The following is a 15654-nucleotide window of genomic DNA, read 5'->3' on the forward strand; positions in this document are numbered from 1 at the left end:
CTGTACTTCGATATTTAGTAAAAACTAACACGTTTTTTAGCCACGTCTAGACGTCATAATTCCAGCTAAAGCTTCCAGTTTGCTGAGCAAATATTGAATAGCAGTTAACTAGATAATGAATTCGTGGAAGTCTAAGCATTTGCTTTGGTAAGTTAATGAAATATTTATAAATACTGCAATTTATTCATTTATATATATAAATATAAATTTAATCCGTTTTAATTTAATTTAAAAATGCATTATAAATGCTTTTATAATTTGAGTTTATATATACGTATTACTTAAAAAATATTTAGCAGCAATATTTGTTTTAGCAGCAATTTTAGTAAAATAGAATAACTCATAAATAAGTTAAGTAAGCTAAGTTTTCAATTTTGTATCTCTTTCTGTTTACTCTTATTCATTTACTTTCATTCTCATTTACTTTAGGCTTCAATGCATTTAATTTTCATATATATTTATTATTTTAAAAATATTTAGCAGCTATTTAAATTTATTAAAATAAAATATCTGAGTAAATATTGTATATTTTTAATATTTCAAATTTATATTATCTCTGTTAATTTACTTTCAATATGAATTTAGGCTTCAATGCATTTAATTTTATATATATTTATTATTTTAAAAATATATAGCAGCTATTTAAATTTAGTAAATAAAAAAATCATAAGAAATAATACATTTTCAATCTGTTAAAATTGTATATTTCTCTCTATCTATTTACCCTCTGCTTACACTCATTTAAATTTGCTTTCAATATAAAAGTTTGCTTGTTTTTAAATATTGAAAATATAACAAATATTTAATGCTCTTCAAATTTAATATAGCAAACAATTTGATTATATTTTCCCCGCTGTTAATCTTTATGTATCTTCGTTCTGCTGCTCTCTGACTGTCTCTTAATTGTTAATTAGCAAATCAAAACAAACGTTTATTGTGCTCATTGAATTTAATTTGTTATTTAAACGTTACTTATTAGCACAACATGTTATAATTTTTATTTTCATATATTTGTTTATTATTTTTTAACCAGACACGCCTCCTCGCAGGTCTGCTTAAAGCCCCAGCGATTGTCGTTGCCACGGCAGCCGCCGTATTTGAAAGTCTCGCATGCATTCTTATCCTTATTGTAATAATATCTTTCCAGGCTCATGCGACAAGGACCCGTTTCCAAAGGCTGCAGGCACTTGGCATCTGTAATTTGCAATTTACTTTTAGTTATCAATTAATCAATTGCACATTGAACTTACCTTGGCTTTTTTGCTTGGGCTTGGCTGTGGTGGTGGTGCTGCTGGTGGGGCTGTTAGCTCTAGCGGTGCTGCTGCTTGCTGTTGTTAGCTGTGGCTGTGTTAATGCCTTGGGCTTGGCTGTGGTCACCACCGCGTGTGTTAATTGACCAAGACAGAGCAAAAATATGCTGACCAAGCATAGAAATTGGGTCAACTTGCTGATTTGAAGCGTTCTCATTGTGAACAGCATTAACTACAAATAACAACTGATGCGCTCAACTGATGATGCTAACTGATCTAACGAGCCAGCGCTCAAATTTGTGTGTGTATGCTTAATTTAAATTACGCATACGTAGCGTGAAACGTGAGAGCGGCGCTTAATTATCAGTTTCATGTGGATTTAAGTGTGTGTGTGCATATATTTGTGTAAATAGGTGTGGGTAGATTTGTATATACTATATATGTGCATAAAAACAATAACAAGTTGCTTTTGTTTAGAGCGCTTAGTTGTCATTGAATACGCTTTAAAAATTATTAAAAAATATTAAGCATAACATTTTTAGATAGTAAATATTTGGCGCATGCTATTAAAATATTTTTATTGTTTTTTAATGCCTCAATTTACATTGCATGCAATCAGAATTAATTTATATAAAAATCTAACTAATTTAAAATGACAACAAATTTAGCTAAGCTTGTTAAATTGCATAATTAAATATGTGAAATGCTTTTGAAATATGCTGCTAATTAAAAAAATATAGCTACATTTGAATAGCATAAATAATGTAAAGCAAAGCAAAGTGCCTAACACTGATGCAATTTGCATAATAAATAATTGGCAATTACTGCAGACAGACGTGTAAACATGTAAGTGACATTAAAATTGCATTAGCCTGTAACAGAGACAAAAGCCAAAAAGTAAGCAGTGCAGTCAGTCAGTCCAGTCAGTTAGCCAGCTTAAGTGATAATTATTGTAGCTACAGCAACAAAAACGTGTGACAGGTGTTAATGCACACATGGGCAAAATTGAGTTAACACTAGACTACTAGTGAACACTCAGTGATGAGACCCGTAGACTATTTATTCATTAGCCTAATACACAAAGCAGGCAGCTGCAAATTTGTCTGATTGAGTGGCCAGCTAGCAATGTGTGCGTGTGAGTGTGTGTGTGAGTTGTGGTGACAATTCAGTTAACTGCTTAATTTGCCTGAAATAATTGAAATGCTGAACAGCGAGACAGCGAGAGAGCGGGAGAGTGAGAGATGAAACGAAACGAAATGAGACATTAATTGGACTGCAGGCACTCGCTGTGCCAAAACTGCGTTTAATTACTCTATTAGACACACGCACACATACATGCATATGTATGTATCAGTCAAGCTGATAAGCTAAAGAGAGAGAGAGAGCGTAGGCATGAGAGCGCTCAATGCCATAAACAGCTGACTGCTCAGCCAAGCTCAGCTTCAAAACGTACCGCGCGCTCTCACTCAAAGTTGCAGTTGACGTCGCTGCCAGCGTCGCAGTCAATAGTACAACTGTAGTTGAAATTGTGAGCAACTGACTGCAAAATTAAACTTTGCTGCTTATTTTGCCAATATTAACTTTAATTTGTTGTTTATACTTGCTCACACTGCGTATTGTTGTTGCTATTGTTATTGCTTATATGTTATTTATATGCGGAACATGTTTTTTTCACTTGTTGTTTGTTTTACGTCATTCGCTGTTTGTTATGAGCAGCTTGGAATTGTAGGGTATGCAATAAGCACTTGAGTTTTTAGGCTTAATTAACTATACTATAAAATATAAATAAATAATTTCAATAAATTTAGCTATGCTGCAGAAATTTTGGCAATTTTTGTTGCTTAATTCTGATGAAATTTCCCAGACTAATTAATTAAATTATATATTTAGCAATTCTGCGGAATATTTTGCACATTTTCATTTCCCAAATATAATCATCATTCACTCAACTCATGCTGATTGTTAGCGCTAATTAATTTTGCAAGTAAACAAAATATATATATTCAAAAATAAATAGCTGAGCTAAGCTAAGGTCTAAGACAAGTTCACACACAGATAAGTGTAGCGCATTGCGCAGTCGTTGCAGCCGTTTGCTGTTTACTAACTTGGTCAACAACAAGCAAAAAAAGCTAAGCTCAGCTTCAGTAAGTTGTGCGTCCAAGAACGCGTCGGTTGTTAGACAATGTTGGCAAGTTGGCTAACAAAGCTTTGGCTGCTGCTGCTGCTTTGCCTCGCCAGCACCGAAGGCACCTCCAAACGTGGTAAGTGCAACTACAAAGTTTAATAAACAAATCACAGCTGTTACGCATTGCAGTTAAGCACTGTCTGCAGCCTTTGGTTAGCGGTCGCTGTTTTGGCCATGTCGAAAGCTTTGCCTACAATCCACTGGAGCGTCGCTGCGAGGCCTTCATCTACGGCGGCTGTGGTGGCAATGAGAATCGCTTCAGCAGCAAGGCCGCCTGCGAAGCCGCTTGTCGCGATGTCTAACAAAAATCAATAATTCAATTCATTTGTTGTTGTTGTGCTTAGTTTAAGTTCATTAATTACAAACTACAGGCTTAAGTTCTATATATTTAATTTGTTGTTTCGTTGGTTTTGCTATTCTGCGAACGATTGCGTATCTTCGTATGTCGCGCATTATTGCAAATCTTGTCACAATCCTCCAGTGAATTAAACAATCGCTTACTACTGCAGCCCACAAAGTGACAACGCTGTGTCTCCTCATCAAAATAAATGCCCATTGTACTGGGCGTACATAGGCCGCTGTGGCTGGGCGTGGCCTGGCAGCGATCACCTGTGAAAATAAATAAAGAGTGGCTTAGAACATTGTTTATAACAGGTGCATAAATTAAGTGCTCAAGTGCACAATTAGGTGCAAATTCATTTTTTATAAGGTTATAACAATCATTTATGTAAGTCGAGCGTATAGTATATAGCTAACAAATAAAGTTATAATAATAAAGATAACAAAAAAATTATAAAAACTCAAAAACTTTCGTCAAATCAATCAAAAATTGCATTAAATATATTATTAAACATGTATTAAGTCAACTAAAGCTCAACAAATTCAGCATAAAAATGTTGTAGATAGAAATTTAGTAGAAAGTGATTTTAATATTAAATATTAATATTTTTTAATCAACTAAAGTGTGACAATTTTACTAGAAATTCTTGTAGATAAAATTTAGTAACAAATGATTTTAATATTTAACAAATTCAACAAAACAATAATAAAGTAGCCTTAAAAAAGTGTTGCAATATTAAAATAATTGAAAGAACTATTATATATTTTTGATAAAATTACCTAAAATAATAAAAGAAAAATCTATAAAAATTCTCATTAAAAACTTGATAAATTAAATATATATTTGATAAAATGATACCTACAATATAAATAGAAAAACATATAAACATTCAAAAAATAAATATAGATTTAAAATCTAAAATAATAAAAAAAAATTTTCACATTAAAAACTTGACAAATTGAAAAAAGTATATCTGGCTAAATTTTGTAAAAATATATTTAACAGCAAGGATAGGTTGATTTTAATTCATATTAAAAAGATAACCAATTTCGCCTTCTTTTAAAAATATTAAAAAAAAATTAAAATAATAAAAAAATATATAACAATTTGAATTTAAAAAGTATAAAAAATCATCTATACCAATCTATAAAGTTTTGATAAAATTTGCTATATACTTACAATAGAAAAATCTATAAACTGGCATAAACTTGCAACCACTTTATATAAAATCTAAGTCTGACTTTATAACATTGGCTGCTTTCATTCTTAGCCAAAGTCTTCACTCTAAAAACACAAATTACAGCTTATGCTAAACTTAATTTTAAGTACAGTTGTCTTCGACTTACGTGTGGTGCGTGCTACAATCAGTTGACGCTCGAGTCCAAGCACTAGCAGCAGGCACATGGAGAGTGGCAGCAACATGTGACTTCTTTGGCTTTGGCTGCGCATTGTGTGTGTGTAGATTTAATGTATAAAATACTATCGTTGGTTTTTTGTTTTGGTTTAATTTAAGTTTATTTACACAATTGGCAAGAATTCAGCTCTGTGTGTGAACTGTGGCTGGCGGCACAGTGAGCGTTTGTATTGCCATAGAGTCGTATGAATTGAAATGCGCAGCAGATGCAACCGCAACTGCAACAACTGCCATCAAATAGATAATGCACTTGATTGATTTTTGATTAACTAAAATAATTACACGCAAGCGTATTTGTATTAATTAATTAATTGTTTAGTTCCGGTATCACACAAACAAAATTTATGTTTTGATTTTTGATTACTGCGTCCACAGTTTAGGATCGCTGGCCAAGTTGTTGGCTCTGCTGTTCGAGATGTCGCAAACTCGACTCGAAACCTCGAACAAAAGGCAAACACACTTTGTAATCTTGTCAGCAGTCGCTGTCAGCGAGCTGCCGCCGCTGCTGCTACTGCTCCTGATAAGCTTCTCGCTTCGCTGCCTGCATGTGCCTCGGAGCTTGTTGATAATATGCCGATGATGCTCATAAGAGAGTCGCCGCACAAATCGCTGACAATCGAATTACCGCCGCAATCCGGTCAACGCCTGATGCCAGAAGGCCGTAGTATATAGAGCTGGAGACGAGGCCAGAGGTAAGTTTTATATAAACTATAGCATACACTAAAATTAAGAGTCTAAATTACAAATAAGTTACATTTATATTTGATAAGAATATTTTCAAATTATATTTATATTAAGTGCAATTAATTTTTTAACAATTTTTACGCCTATTAGAGCTTGTTAATTTTCATATTAATAAAAAAGAAGTCCCTAAAAAAATGACCAAAAATGAAAATATTTTTCTTTAATCAAACATCTTGTGAATTTTATATTGAAATAATATAAAGAAATTATTCCTATTGCTCTAAACTATAAGTCTAGCTACAAGTCTTGCCTATAGCTAAAATTAAAACTTTGAATTCTTACTATTTTTTTTTAATATTGTTCAAATGTAAAAAATCTAAGATATATATTTTTTTTAAATATTTCTTGCAAGAATTTAAGTTTTAATATTGCTTGCTAAATTAATTTTAATGCAACTTGCATTATTATTATTGCCTTTAAAGTTGTTAAATTAAAAAAAATAATTTAAACAAGCGAAGAACTTAAGCAATAAAGTCGTATACGCAATTTTACCGTATCGTATACACAATATGCAGCTTTGACTTTAAGCTGCGCACAATCAGCAGCAAATCAATTAATAAAATTATAAACACACTGCGCCTGCGAGATCAACAGACTCTTAATCAATGTCTAAGCTAAGCGACCCTTGGCGCGAGTGAGTGTAAAAGCTGACGCAAGCTCCAATGCTCAATGTAGACACAACTAAAACAACTAAAGATCTTATTGATGCGGATTTGTCTACGAAACGTAACATGCCACATACAGGCAAAGTCAAACACGTTTTTAAATATAGTATTAACAATTACGTCATGAGGTCAGCTGTGCCACTGATTAAATAAATAAAAACAAACGCAATTAATGTGGGAGAGCGACGTTTATTGAGCGACGCTTAAACATTTCTATAAAAGTCCGGACTGCGACGCTGACCGCGTATGCATTTGTTTACACAATCCTCCTGGCTGCCAAAGCTTTGACCCCGAGTCATGTGACAAGCGCCTATGGAATACATTTGGCAGTCCAGCGTAGCAGGATCATAGTAATAGCCTTCGATTTCAATAGTGCAAATGCCCACAGAACGTGGTGGCGGCAGCTTGCAAATGTCTGTAAGAGATTTGACATTAGTTTATGTTTGAAAATTGTTTGCTGGCCAACTTACTTGGCGTTACTTGGTTTGTTAGATAACGTGCCACGCTTAAGCTGCTGCTGCTGCTTAGCAGCAACAAAAGCCAAGCGAGCTTCAATGCGGACATCGCTCAGTTCACTGAGCAGCCCAAACTGAGCGAGTTCAGCAGCAGCAGCGTAGTCTATTGATAATGTCTATACATATATATTAAAGAGATAAGCTATATACAGCGTAATAGTTTCAATTGTTAAATAAATAAACCATTTAGTTGCTTAGCATACAATACAATTTAATTAATAACTAAAGCAGCTCAGTGAGCTGCACATCCTTGCGCACAGCATTGTTGAAGCCTTCCTTATAGCGATACCAAATGGGACTTTTGACTATAGCATCCGTTTTAGCTAAAAGAATAACAAAATATTATTATTACTAAAATTTTTGTATGCTATTGCCAACTTACCCTCCTCGCCTGTTGCTGTTGCTGCTGCTTTGTGTGTTACGCGTCCAAAGAAGTCCTTTGTCAACTGCAATTGCATAAACTTAATTAATTGTCCTTTATATATAAAAATCAAGCTGCATGCTTAGGCTACAAAGTCTGCAAATCTAAACTAATGTTTGTTTCGCTTGGCCTGTCGCTTTCGCTTAGCCGCTGCAATAAATGTTCGTTTCGCGCTGAGCTCAGTTAACGACACCCTAATGTCAGCCCTTAAGCTCTTGAAGGGATTTGACGCAACGCAAGTAAAGCTACGAAAAATACGCAGGCAGTTGTTGCTTATAAAATAAACTAGAAGCACATAGTATATAAAATAAAATATAAATGCTGCTAACTTTAAAAAAAAAATTTGAAAAAATTTAAATGATGTATGATTAATAATAATTATTGAAGCTATAGCAATGCATTAAGTTCTGCTCAGTTGCTAACTTAAAAAAAATTAATTTGAAACTAAATAAATTTTGAAAAAATTTGTATATATATATATTAAAGCTAATCATGCAAACTATAGCAACTGTTGTATAAAAATGCATTTGAAGCATTTACTGTATATATAAAATATAAATGCTGCTAATTTTATCGCAAATGAGTCTTAAAAAAATTTAAATGATATATAAATAATTAGTCAAACTATAGCAATGCATATAAAAAATATTAAAACAGCTCAAAATAATTTTAAAAAATTTAAAATGTTATGTAGAAAGCTTAATAATCATGCAAACTGTAGCAACTATATAAAACTGTTCCATTCTTTGTTAAACATTGCGTATGCGCAATTTGTGCGCAATGTGCAATTTGCTAGAAAATTGCTGCTAAGTAAATGCAAGACATGCAAATTTTGGTTGGACGCACCTGCTGCTTGGGCGCATTGGAATCGGTAATCTGCTTGGGTTTCAATGTTTGCAAATGATTCGGCAAACGCGGCGGTGCCGCTGGAGCCTGCAGCTTGGACTTGGACTTAGCCTTGGCTGTTTCGTTAGCAGCTTCAGCAGCTGCTTTGGGTGCAGCACGACGTATGCGCTCCAGCTCCACTTCACGTGCTATAAGCTGACGACTAAAGTAAGGCAGCGTTAAACCAGAAAAACCTGCAAATTGTTCATTAATATAAAAAATTTTCAATTAATTGGCACACAAACCTGTAAAAGCGCAAAGCGTATCCAAGTCTGGCTCCGTTTGGAATACATATTGTCCCTCAGCGGATTTCACCTGCACAAAGGTTATGCCCAAATCCACCATAACTTGTATAGTATGACGCAGATCGTATTGTTCTCTAGCATAAATAAACATTCAGTATTTGTAAACATCAATGAGCAAGCGTCGTCGCTTGTTTATAGGTCACTCACTTTTGCGATAACAGCTGCACGGCCACCGAACGCAGTTGCGGCGATAAGATGCGCTTCAGCAGCGGCACCGTGTCCAGCAGCAATACGTGCCCCTGGCCCACACCCTGGGCAGCGCTGTTGACACCTTTGCGCAGCGATTGAAAGATGTTGCGTTGATTTGTGCTCGCCTGTGAGAACTGCAATGCATAGGGGTTGTATTAGTTGTGGGGTTGGAGAGTATTTAAGGGTAGTTTTAGTTCAAGAGGTTAAAGCCATTGAGGCAGAGCACTTCAAACTGCTTAGCTGCTTATAAATAAATTTAAAAATTAATTAGTTGCGTATAAATATAGCAGAGAAAAGGCATAAAAAAATACAAAAATTAAAAACAAATATGTATAACAAAGAATTAGTGTAAAAAATAATACAAAATAAAATGAAAAAAAAAAATATTTTACAAAAAATAAAAATAAATAAATAATAAAATTTAACAAAATGAATAAATGAAATACAGCAAAATTAAAAAATTGCCAATGAAATACAAAAGAAGTTAAATAATACAGTAAATCGCTAAAAATAAGTTAGTTTAGTCATCATTATTTAAGAAAGTAAGCTTTTCTATAGTTTTAAAATTAAAAAGAATCTTCAAATGAATTAACTAATTTTATATATAATTATTTTTTCAATTTTTCAATGTTAAGCTTGTTGGGAGCCTAATTTAGTTAACTTACTGCTATTAAAACTTGTTTATACTTTTAAAATTATCTTAAAGTGAAATAACTCGTTTATTATTTGAAAATAACAACCCTTTAAGATTTATATTATATAATCATATTTACTGCTATTCAAAAATTGCTATTGGTTTTAAAACTCGCTCAAACAAAAATGATTAATAAATTAAAAATTAAATCTATAATATGCAGTGATTGACTAGCTCTTTAGTTATAAATGTATAAATAACAAGCAGCTTTAGCTTCAACTAAAAAATTACATTTTCTAAACTCAAGCTCGAAGCTCTACTTTCTTTACAAAAAATATCAAGCACTTTCAACTTCCAACTCCCCCAACCCCACAGTTACTTCTTATATAGCTTATGTAAACAGTACTCAATCTAAGCAGCACTCTCATTAATCTTGTGATTGCATTTGAGGCACATAATGCACAAGAAATTACATGCCTTGATTGTGTTGATTATGCACTTTTCTATTGGGACTTGCTAGCCAAGGACTTGTTTGCCTCAGCTAATGAGCCGCTGCATAAAACATGAAGCTCAAGCCTGAAAGCCTCAAAAGCAGCAGCAGCAGCTCGAGCAGCTCTCCGAACACACAGTATGTCAATAGACAAGTGTGGGCATGATGCTTACCTCAAAGCCACGCGTGGGAAATGCAATTTTCGGCCAGGCGAGTGTGGCAAACAGCAAATGCCAGACCACAAAGCCAAACTGTAGATACGGATAGACGCTGTAGATTTGCTGCCTTGAGATTTGCTGCTGCAGCGTATCCGTAAAGCAAAACCATTGCAATGCCTCGCAAATGCCATTGAAATTGGGATCGGGCATCTTTTGCTGCAAGTAGTTCTCATAGACGCCTTGGGTAAGTCTGCAAAGCAAAAACAGAGCAAGTTAGAGCAAGTAAGCTGGACGTGCTGTAGCTACCTTTCGTAGTCGCCGCTGCTGTGCACCACATCGAGCACGTTGCGCACACGCGTTGCCACCGACATGTTGGTCATGGTCACCTGCGCAGGCTCCTCGGCGCTGATTTGCTGCAGCTGCTTCTTGGGGCGTTGTATCTGCAGTGACAATAGTGAGCAACAAATTATTTTATATTATGCATAACAATTTACTCTAAAGACAGCGCCCCAAACATCAAATAGACCTTGATGGCGATCCTTTTGTCCTAGATTATTGTTAAGCACATCCTGCAGCGTTAGACTGTGCTTTTGAACACTAAAAGCAAATTAAAAGAAATTAATTTAGTGCCTTTTATAAGTGTGTAGCACTTACTTGAAGAACTGCATGGAGCTAATGCAGCTGCGCACATCGTTGCCAGATTTTTCAGCCAGCGCTATAAGCGAGCCAAAGTCTGTTTTCAAATGCTCCTTGCGTGCAATTTGTACAAGCCTAAAATGCAAAATAAATTAGTTTATAAATCAAAGTTTAATGTAGACGCACCTTTCAGCCAAACGCGCTGCATCAATGGGTGGAAAATTGACAACAAATGCAATTTGTCTTAAAGGACGCAAAGCAGGATCATAAATATCATTGCAAATGCATATAATAGGACGACGCAGCACATTATGCTGCGGCTTGGCGCCCTTGGACTTCGCCTTGCTATAGATGCCATCGCTAACAAACTTTACAAGATACTCAATTGATTGTCTGGGTGCGCCATCAATTTCATCTGCAAGTAAGCATTTTAAATAAATACTATATTTATATTTTATATATACAAAACATACCCAGCACTATACAATTTGGACGCTTCTCTTCATTCAGCACTGAGCTCATTTGTGTGCCATTCTCCAGCGCCAGTTTGAATGCCTCTGGACTGCGATCATCGCTTGCATTTATTTCACGCACATTGTAGCCCGCATGTCTAGCTATGGTATGCGCTAGTGTTGTCTTGCCCAGTCCAGGTGGACCACATAGCAATGCTACCTTTTGCATAGGTCTGCCCAGCTCATCTACATTAGTGTTCAACGCTTGACGCCACTTGCGCTGACGCCAGCCGCCATTGGATTCAAATTTACCCGTGCGCTTATTAAAGCTATTTAGCTGTTGCGCTGCTGACACACCCACATTGCTGGTTTGCTGCTCCTGCTTGGTATGAAACACCTTGCCAAACACCACCTTATCCCACATTTTAAGCCAATACAGCAAGCTGCGATTGGTCATTTCGTCTGAGAGTAAATCCATATACTTGCGTGGCTTATACTTGTCCACCCAAAGACGTCCCTGATCTACACTGGGCGCAGCTGCTGGCGCTATGGGCAGCTGTGTTGCCGGCGCTAAACGTCGCAGCACCTGTAAGCAACAATTACCTATTTATTTAATCATTTATTTTATTATACAACTTACCAGCTCATTCGCCTGCTGCCAAACCTGTTGCTTTGCCTCGCCCAGCAAACTGCCCAGCTGATCACCGCGCACGCTTAGCTGCTCCAGCTGTCGATTTTCATAGTCTGCTGAATGATAACGCACATAGAGTCGCTCCAGATCGCTGCGCTGCAGCGCCAGAAATGGCCATGAGGGTATATTGTATGATAAATTTTTCATTTTGAAATCATGCAGCGCCTTCAAACGTGACACATCATCGTGGCGCACTGTATTGCTGGTCTCCCTTAGCTTTCTGCGCAGCTCCAATATGCGATCTATGGCTTCATTATCACGCTGCTCCTCAGTGCGCGCCTTTTTAACCATTGGATCCTCATAGCTTTCGTGATATAAATCATCTATGTCGCCAAATAAATCACGCTCCAGGCGTCTTTTGCTTGTTCCACGCAGTCCCACTTCTTGCAGCTGCTCCGCTGCTGCATTGAGCACATAACCTGCATCACCAAAGGCTGCATCTGCCTGTACATCAGCATCTACAGTCTGTCCCTCCTTTATAACCGCCATGCGCTGCATTGGCGTAGAGCAGCCTCTGCCCGCCATGAGCCCTCTGGGTGTGCCAAACAGTCTGCGATTTACCTGTCCACCGCCGCCAGCTGCCTCTGTCTCCATTTGACTGTTGCCAAAGCTAATCTGTGACAGCTGCGGCGAGCACAGCGTACTGTTGCCAAACCTGGACACATCTTTTAAACCTGCTACTGCTCTTTGCTCCGCCGCTTGACGAGATGTGCTGGGTGCTTCTGCAAACACATCCTGCTCATGCTGCACCTCCATATCCTCCAGCATTTCCATCTCATCCTGATATTGCAGCTCAAACTCTTCATTTTCATCCGGATATTGGTCCATTTTATCTTCAATAAACAATAACAAATAACAAGTTCCGCAGCTACGCGCCAAAAATAAACATTCCGATAGCCTGCGGCTAATCGAGCAGCACAATTATCGAATATCGAGCAACTGTTATGCTTAACATTGCTATTAACATTAGCTTAACATAGCCTTAACTTCTTCTTCTTTCTTTTACAGATTCGTGTTCGCTAAGCAAGCGTGCTTAAAAACGTTTCGTGTGTTTTTAAAGGTAATAATTGTTAATAAAATAGTGTAAAATGAATTATAAGCACGCTGCTAATGCGTAAATGCAAGTGATAATGGATGCAAAGCATAAGTGATGCGTTTCAGCAAGTTGCGCCTCACACGTGGGGAGGGTGCTTCGGCCACAGCAGCAGCTCTTGTCATTGAGGTTAAAGTTGATCGCTGGAAACAGTGACAACAAGTGCTGGCAATTTATTTACGTTAATGTGTATTAAACGATTTAACTAATGAGTGTAATTTTTGTCTTGCAGAACCAATATGGCGACCGGCACTACAGCTACAATCCGCACCCGCAAGTTCATGACCAACCGTCTGCTTGCCAGGAAACAGATGGTCTGCGATGTGCTCCACCCCGGACTCTCGTCTGTTAACAAGACCGAGATCCGCGAGAAGCTCGCTGCCATGTACAAGGTGACACCCGATGTTGTCTTTGCATTCGGTTTCCGCACAAACTTCGGTGGCGGCCGTTCAACTGGCTTTGCCCTCATCTACGATACTTTGGACTACGCCAAGAAGTTCGAGCCCAAGCATCGTCTGGCTCGTCATGGCCTGTTCGAGGAGAAGAAGCAGACCCGCAAGCAGCGCAAGGAGCGTCGCAACAGAATGAAGAAGGTCCGTGGTACTGCCAAGGCTAAGATTGGTACCGGCAAGAAGTAAACTTCCTAAATTGAATGTCTGTGTTTGGACAATTCCAATAAGCTGCTGGTTATGCATTAGTTTCACTTTGTAATATAAAAAACAGACAACAATTAACATGTGCGTTGTGTATTTACGGGGGTGCTTGTGCTTAACTAAGTGCATATATGGTGGTCTATAAACAATAATAATTGTATTTTGTAGCAATTTATTAAATGAAATTGCATGGTACGCTTGATTGCATTTATATTTAGAGTAGTTGGCAACGCGGCAGCTCGCCTGCTGACAATTGGCAATTTGCACGTTCTATTGTGGATGACACTTGCTTGATGCGTGGATACAGCTGCAAAATAAAACATCGCAAACAACAACAATAAGAGTATAAACATAAACAAGAGCGTGCGTATATAAATTTTCGCTAAGCTTGCTAAACTATTAAATAAATATAGCGAAAATTAAGTGGAGCAGCTCAAGCTATTATATATAGTATACAAAATGAGCAGCCTGTTGAACAGCTAACAGTAATTGAAACTGAGTATCAATTTTTTTTTCATTTTTCTGCGCAGACTGCTGTTGGCATTAAACGCGGAGCGCCAACGCATCGTATTACAAAACTCAATCGAAATGTATGTGGAACTTTGATGTAAAAGAAAAAAAACACAGAACAAAGAACTGCAACAACAATAGGAAGTGCAACAACAAAGCAGCAGCAAACGATAAGTGAAAGTCGAAGAGGAAGCAGCAACAATATGCAACGCTGGTTAAATACTGATAACGATGATGACGCCATGGCAGCGCCACTAACATGCCCAGCCTCGCCCACAGTGGAGCGCATCTATGGCGACATCAATGCCAGTCGCTTGTGGAAATTTCGTGTGCTAGTAACAGAGCAGCTGGCGTCGAATGAGCGACTGGCGCTGGTGGGCAACTGCGATGCACTGGGCAATTGGCAAAGCAGTGGCGCAGCTATAATGAGCTTGGAGCCAGACTCGGAGGCGGAGGACAGTCAAGTGTGGCAGGCACAAGTTTATATACCACGTCAATGTGGCACAGAGTATCGCTACTTTGTGTGCGCTGTAGATCCGATTACAGAGCAACTGGTGGTGCGTCGCTGGGAGGTGCAGCTGCAACCACGCTGCATAGCCGAACTGCAGCAGCAGGCAGCGCAAGTGCAGGATACTTTTGGCAGCTACAATGGGTTGGAGAAAGTGGATCGTGGCTGGCTGACCAAGGAGACGCTAGTGCAGCTAAAGTTCTTCTATGCGCCGTTTAGCTGGAAACAGCGCATGAAGCGACGCCTGGTGCATGTCAAAGTGACGCCCATGAATTTGCGCATACCTAGCGCAGATGCGGGCACCTGCAGCTCCACGCTGGAGGATTCACTGTCCAATGATACACACGATACGCGTGAGAATGGCGGCGACAATAGCGCGGCCTTTGGTTTTAGCGAAGTGGTTACGCTCAGCGCTGAGGAGTGCGAGCTGCGTGCGCAGGAACAATTCGGCGCTGCTTGTGGTGCTAGCGATTTGGTTATTTTTCATCTAACTGTGCTGGATTTGGAGAATACAGCTTACTTGGTCGATCTTTATAGCTACAGCTCGCGTGTGGCTAAGGAGGATGGTCCGCCACAGCATTTGGGCTATCACTATGTGCTGCCTAATCTGCTAAAGCGCTCCGAGGGCAATCTGGAGCTGCCCATAACCTGCGCCAAGAGTCATCGTCCGCTGGGCATGATGCGTCTAGGCTATCTGCTGGTTAAACCTTCCTCCGTGTGTGCTAATATGGAAATGCAAGTAAGCTATGCGCGCTATTGGAACAACAAGTGGACTGGACTGGATGTAGGTCATCGTGGCTCAGGCACAAGCTTTAAGGTAAGTAGTGTAACCTAAATTAAACACAAACTTGTGCTCAATTCCATTTGTTGACCAGGCTAAGGATGCAGTTATACGTGAGAACACCATTACCTCGCT

General features: G+C 38.0%; 7 protein-coding genes across 7 annotated transcripts; 3 read left to right on the forward strand and 4 right to left on the reverse strand.

Annotated features, from left to right (window-relative positions):
* Positions 1 to 940: 940 nt before the first annotated feature.
* LOC108603764 (kunitz-type serine protease inhibitor conotoxin Cal9.1a) lies at positions 941 to 1552 on the reverse strand. The gene is made up of 2 exons (XM_017992853.2): positions 1251 to 1552; positions 941 to 1194 (listed from the first exon to the last, which is right to left on the reverse strand). Exons 1-2 carry the CDS (start codon positions 1477 to 1479, stop codon positions 1019 to 1021), a joined length of 405 nt encoding a protein of 134 aa, XP_017848342.1. The 5' UTR covers positions 1480 to 1552; the 3' UTR covers positions 941 to 1018.
* Positions 1553 to 3360: 1808 nt separating this feature from the next.
* LOC108608205 (PI-actitoxin-Afv2a) lies at positions 3361 to 3818 on the forward strand. The gene is made up of 2 exons (XM_017999478.1): positions 3361 to 3511; positions 3565 to 3818. Exons 1-2 carry the CDS (start codon positions 3433 to 3435, stop codon positions 3735 to 3737), a joined length of 252 nt encoding a protein of 83 aa, XP_017854967.1. The 5' UTR covers positions 3361 to 3432; the 3' UTR covers positions 3738 to 3818.
* Positions 3752 to 5464, reverse strand: LOC108608203. The gene is made up of 2 exons (XM_017999476.1): positions 5122 to 5464; positions 3752 to 4044 (listed from the first exon to the last, which is right to left on the reverse strand). Exons 1-2 carry the CDS (start codon positions 5222 to 5224, stop codon positions 3824 to 3826), a joined length of 324 nt encoding a protein of 107 aa, XP_017854965.1. The 5' UTR covers positions 5225 to 5464; the 3' UTR covers positions 3752 to 3823.
* Positions 5465 to 6767: 1303 nt separating this feature from the next.
* LOC108608204 (kunitz-type serine protease inhibitor bitisilin-2) lies at positions 6768 to 7197 on the reverse strand. The gene is made up of 2 exons (XM_017999477.2): positions 7069 to 7197; positions 6768 to 7013 (listed from the first exon to the last, which is right to left on the reverse strand). The coding sequence occupies exons 1-2, from the start codon at positions 7160 to 7162 to the stop codon at positions 6802 to 6804; spliced, it is 306 nt and encodes a 101-aa protein (XP_017854966.1). The 5' UTR covers positions 7163 to 7197; the 3' UTR covers positions 6768 to 6801.
* Positions 7198 to 7270: 73 nt separating this feature from the next.
* On the reverse strand, positions 7271 to 12802 carry LOC108608200 (chromosome transmission fidelity protein 18 homolog). Its single transcript, XM_017999474.1, has 12 exons — positions 11924 to 12802; positions 11305 to 11869; positions 11018 to 11246; positions 10850 to 10966; positions 10690 to 10792; positions 10502 to 10635; positions 10211 to 10445; positions 8872 to 9047; positions 8665 to 8798; positions 8381 to 8613; positions 7496 to 7559; positions 7271 to 7436 (listed from the first exon to the last, which is right to left on the reverse strand). The coding sequence occupies exons 1-12, from the start codon at positions 12800 to 12802 to the stop codon at positions 7336 to 7338; spliced, it is 2970 nt and encodes a 989-aa protein (XP_017854963.1). The 3' UTR covers positions 7271 to 7335.
* A 139-nt stretch (positions 12803 to 12941) lies between these two features.
* Positions 12942 to 13801, forward strand: LOC108608201 (40S ribosomal protein S24). The gene is made up of 2 exons (XM_017999475.1): positions 12942 to 13034; positions 13300 to 13801. Exon 2 carries the CDS (start codon positions 13307 to 13309, stop codon positions 13703 to 13705), a length of 399 nt encoding a protein of 132 aa, XP_017854964.1. The 5' UTR covers positions 12942 to 13034; positions 13300 to 13306; the 3' UTR covers positions 13706 to 13801.
* A 284-nt stretch (positions 13802 to 14085) lies between these two features.
* Positions 14086 to 15652, forward strand: LOC108596376 (glycerophosphocholine phosphodiesterase GPCPD1; the record flags this gene model as incomplete). The annotated part of the gene is made up of 2 exons (XM_033294945.1): positions 14086 to 15555; positions 15614 to 15652. Coding segments are annotated over exons 1-2 (1161 nt in total), but the record flags the coding sequence as incomplete, so codon positions are not given.
* Positions 15653 to 15654: the final 2 nt, after the last annotated feature.

The sequence above is a fragment of the Drosophila busckii genome, chromosome 2L, assembly GCF_011750605.1.
Source record: "Drosophila busckii strain San Diego stock center, stock number 13000-0081.31 chromosome 2L, ASM1175060v1, whole genome shotgun sequence".
Taxonomy (NCBI): Eukaryota; Metazoa; Arthropoda; class Insecta; order Diptera; family Drosophilidae; genus Drosophila; species Drosophila busckii.

Coding starts and splice junctions, on each gene's coding strand:
- LOC108603764 (XM_017992853.2), bottom strand. CDS start 1,479: ATGCTGTTCACAATGAGAACGCTTCAAATCAGCAAGTTGACCCAATTT. Junction 1,195..1,250: donor GCCCAAGCAAAAAAGCCAAG/GTAAGTTCAATG, acceptor TGCAAATTACAG/ATGCCAAGTGCCTGCAGCCT.
- LOC108608205 (XM_017999478.1), top strand. CDS start 3,433: ATGTTGGCAAGTTGGCTAACAAAGCTTTGGCTGCTGCTGCTGCTTTGC. Junction 3,512..3,564: donor CGAAGGCACCTCCAAACGTG/GTAAGTGCAACT, acceptor TACGCATTGCAG/TTAAGCACTGTCTGCAGCCT.
- LOC108608203 (XM_017999476.1), bottom strand. CDS start 5,224: ATGCGCAGCCAAAGCCAAAGAAGTCACATGTTGCTGCCACTCTCCATG. Junction 4,045..5,121: donor GATTGTAGCACGCACCACAC/GTAAGTCGAAGA, acceptor TTATTTTCACAG/GTGATCGCTGCCAGGCCACG.
- LOC108608204 (XM_017999477.2), bottom strand. CDS start 7,162: ATGTCCGCATTGAAGCTCGCTTGGCTTTTGTTGCTGCTAAGCAGCAGC. Junction 7,014..7,068: donor AACAAACCAAGTAACGCCAA/GTAAGTTGGCCA, acceptor AATCTCTTACAG/ACATTTGCAAGCTGCCGCCA.
- LOC108608200 (XM_017999474.1), bottom strand. CDS start 12,802: ATGGACCAATATCCGGATGAAAATGAAGAGTTTGAGCTGCAATATCAG. Junction 8,799..8,871: donor GTGCAGCTGTTATCGCAAAA/GTGAGTGACCTA, acceptor TATTTATGCTAG/AGAACAATACGATCTGCGTC. Junction 7,437..7,495: donor AACAGCAACAGGCGAGGAGG/GTAAGTTGGCAA, acceptor TTATTCTTTTAG/CTAAAACGGATGCTATAGTC.
- LOC108608201 (XM_017999475.1), top strand. CDS start 13,307: ATGGCGACCGGCACTACAGCTACAATCCGCACCCGCAAGTTCATGACC.